Here is a 3,834-nt window from a genome sequence, read left to right on the forward strand (position 1 = left end):
GGGAGAGGAGAGGAGAGGAGAAGAGAGGAGAGGAGAGAAGAGAGGTAGAAACATCAATCAGTTATCTCAATCAATTGCCTGCTCAGCAAACTAGGTATGCATGGTGCCCTGACCAGAATCGAATCTGAAACCCTTGGGTTGTATGGGATGGTGCTCCAACCAACTTAGCAACCTGCCAAGGCCACACATGCACCTCTTAACATTCACTTTCAAGCATAAAAAGGCCATTTAAAGCTATTTATATGTGATTAAGCAGGAAGCATCCAAAGACATAGTGTGTTAGTAATTGATCAGAATTGTGCTTCCTTTTTAAAATCTTTGCATATATAATGAGAATTTAACAAATTAAAACCCTGGGGTTGTTTGTATTCATTTAAAAAAAGCTATAACAACAGTATTTTCAAAAGTTAACTAATGAAAAGAAATATATCATTTGGAAAGAAAATTTAAGATATTAAAATCATGTTCAATTAAGGCAAGGACATACTCCTTTTCAAGCTCCTTGACAATTTTCATATTCTCTAGATCTGTTTTCACCAGCTTCATTTTGAGATCTTCAATTTCTTCTTTATAGGGTTTGGCTCCTAAAGCAACTTTGTCCTTTTTTAGAGAAAAGAAAGATATAAGTTTAGAGCAGTTTCACTTTATTGGTAGAAACATTTTCAAACAGCAAACTCTACATATATGAAAAATGGGGAAGGCACAAATTTGAACCCTAAAATGAATAACAAATAGATATTTGATGTGAAGTATATTTGAAGCTATTGGAAACTAGTATGTAGAGAACATATGAAGAATTTTATTTCTTAAAACAAATTATTTCCCCAATTAAAAAACAGTAACTACAAAATAAAACATAAAAGTTGAAAATAAAGAAATGGGTAAACAAATGAAACAAAGTTAGGAAAATGAAATAAAAAAAGACATCAGAAATTATAAAAATAGAACTGAATTCAAGGCACAAAGTATTATATAGCATTGTATTCAAAGATGGTTCAATCCAGTGACATAAATGTATCTACTTTCCACTCAGAAACAAATTATCCTATCTAATAAAGAGGCAATATGCAAACTGACCATCACTCCAACACACAAGATGGCCACCACAAGATGGCCAGCAGGGGAGGGCAGTTGTGGGCTATCAGGTCAGCAGGGCAGGGCAGTTGGGAGGGACCAGGCCTGAAAGGGAGGCCTAAAAGTTGGGGGTGACCAGGATGGCAGAGGAGGGCAGTAAGGGGTGACTGGGCCAGCAGGGGAGCAGTTAGGCGTCTATCAGGCTGGCAGGGGAGTGGTTAGGGGGTGATCAGACTGGCAAGCAGAAGTGGTTAGGGGCAATCAGGCAGGCCGGCAGGTGAGTGGTTGGGAGCCAGCAGTCCTGGATTGTGAGAGATATGTCCGACTGCCCGTTTAGGCCCAGTGGGATCGGGCCTAAACAGGCAGTTGGACATCCCTCGAGGGGTCCTAGATTGGAGAGGGTGCAGGCTGGGCTGAGGGACACCCCCCCCCCCCATGCACGAATTTCGTGCACCGGGACTCTAGCTCATATAAAAATACATACATATAGAATTCTTTTTTTAATGAATATCTCATTGAATAAATGCTAAGTAATAAAAAGAGTACACATTCTTTTTTGTTGTTGTTAATCCTCACCTGAGGATATTTTTCCATTGATTTTTAGAGAGAGTGGAAGGGAGGGAGGGAGACAGAGAGAGAAATATCCATTTGAGAGAGACAGATCAATTGGTTGCCTCCCGAATGTGCCCCAACTAGGGCTGGGATAGAGCCTGCACCTGAGTTATGTGCCCTTGGCCAGAATTGAATCCAGGACCCTTCAGTCCATGGGCCAATGTTCTTTCCACTGAGCCAAACCAACTAGGGAAGAGCACACATTTTTTACTTCTTTCTAATTAACTGGAATGACAAGACACTGGAGCCAGAATAGCAAACTTAAATGTCTATTAGGGCCAGACTCAAGTAGCAGAAGTGTGAGAAGTGGCTGGAGCTGAAACAAAAGGGAGTGGGTTAAGGATGTGATAAATGAGGATGTGCTGTGTAATGGCATTCAAGTTAAAAAACACTGAAATGACTATTATTTCTAAAGAACATAGGTCAGATTCAGCCCATAGGCTATTGGCTAATAGGTGGACTCAATAAGTAGGGCATTAAAATAGAAAAAATAATTTTTCAAAATGTACTTATAAGGAGGGTTAAATATTAAGAAGCATTTTTGAAAAATGAACACACATCTTAAATTATTAAAAATATCTATTTCTTTTAAAATTTTTTCTAGAAAGATGTAAATAATCATTATTATATTCTTGTATTTCATTTCTAAGTTGTTACTTGCTTTTTCAAAGCCTGAGTATTGAATTTGAGACATACCTAGCTAATAGGAAGTTGAAGTAAAAGCCTGGGTTCCCAAATGATCTGCCAAATTCAACAGTAAAAGGAAAAAAACAACCCCTCTTATTTATGAATTTGTGAAGTTACCTGAAGTTCTTGGGTCATTTCTTTTGTTTTCTCAAGGCATTTATTTGATTCATTAACTTGTGCTTGAAGTTTTGATATTACATCATAAGTCATCTGAAGTTCTTTCTGCATGTTTATAATCTTGCCTTCCTTATGCATAGCACTTTCTTTAGCTTCATGCAGTGAAGCTTCCAGCTCTTTAATTTTCTATAAAAAAAAGACACATGGGAAAATTGGACAGGTACATGCGCAAACATGAAACTAGACCACAAACTCACACTAAACACAATAAACTCAAAATGAATAAAAGACTTAATTGTAAGCCATGAAACCACAAAAAGCCTAGAAGGAAACATAGGCAATAAAATCTTAGATATCTTGAGTAATAATATTTTTGTTGATATATCTCATAGGGCAAAGGGAACAAAGAAAAAAACAAACAAATGGCACTACATCAAACTAAAAAGGTTCCACACAGCAAAAGAACAAAAAGCAAAAACAAAAAAAATCCATAAAAAAACAGCAACAAAATGAAAAGGGAATCCACTGTATGGGTGAACTAATTTGCCAATGATACATCTGATAAGGGGTTAATTCCCCAAATATATAAAGAACTTCTACAACTCGCCTGGCTGGCTGGCTCAGCGGTTGAGTGTTGACCTGTGAATGAGGAAGTCACAGTTCATTCCAGTCAGGGCACATGCCTGGGTTGCGTGTTCCCCAGTGTGGGGCATGCAGGAGGCAGCCAATCAATGATTCTCAATATTGATGTTTTTATCTTTCTCTCCCTCTCCCTTCCTCTCTGAAATCAATTAAATATATATAAACTTATACAACCCAACACCAAGAAGACAATCCAATGAAAAAATGGGCAAAGGAAACAAATCGACACCTCTCCAAAGAGGACATACAGATGGCTGATAGACATATGAAAAAGTGTTCAAAGTCACTAATCATCAGAGTAATGTAAATTAAAACCTCATGCATATCACAGAATGGTTATCATCAATAAATCAAACAAGCCTATCTCTCACACACACACACACACACACACACACACACACACACACACACACACAAAGACTGGTCCATGTTCCTTAATTAATGTATTCAATAGTATAATTCTGCTCTGAAATGTTGTATGAGATACATCTTTAACTTTGTGATGAAGCTGCAAATTGAAAAATATAAAAAATTAACATACCTCTGTGATGGGGCGGGGTGGCTCTCGAGGTAACATAGAGATTCTTCATTAGTCTTGTGTGGAGGATTAGCAAGGGCACCACGGGGGTCTCAGAGACCTTCCAAAGTTTGGGAGATTTTTAAACACTTTTTTCATCTTTCCCTCTTCTCATTGAGTTCAGG

General features: G+C 37.9%; 1 protein-coding gene across 1 annotated transcript in view; it reads right to left on the reverse strand.

The window, feature by feature from the left end:
- Positions 1 to 3,834, reverse strand: part of CENPE (centromere protein E) — a 233,892-nt gene that overhangs the window by 180,253 nt on the left and 49,805 nt on the right. Inside the window, exons 38-39 of the mRNA XM_023763881.1 lie at positions 2,491 to 2,676; positions 488 to 600 (exon numbers count right to left, since the gene is read on the reverse strand). Coding sequence (XP_023619649.1) covers positions 488 to 600; positions 2,491 to 2,676 — 299 coding nt within the window. The remainder of the gene's footprint in view (positions 1 to 487; positions 601 to 2,490; positions 2,677 to 3,834) is intronic.

This window comes from Myotis lucifugus, unplaced genomic scaffold, assembly GCF_000147115.1.
Source record: "Myotis lucifugus unplaced genomic scaffold, Myoluc2.0 scaffold_306, whole genome shotgun sequence".
NCBI lineage: Eukaryota > Metazoa > Chordata > Mammalia > Chiroptera > Vespertilionidae > Myotis > Myotis lucifugus.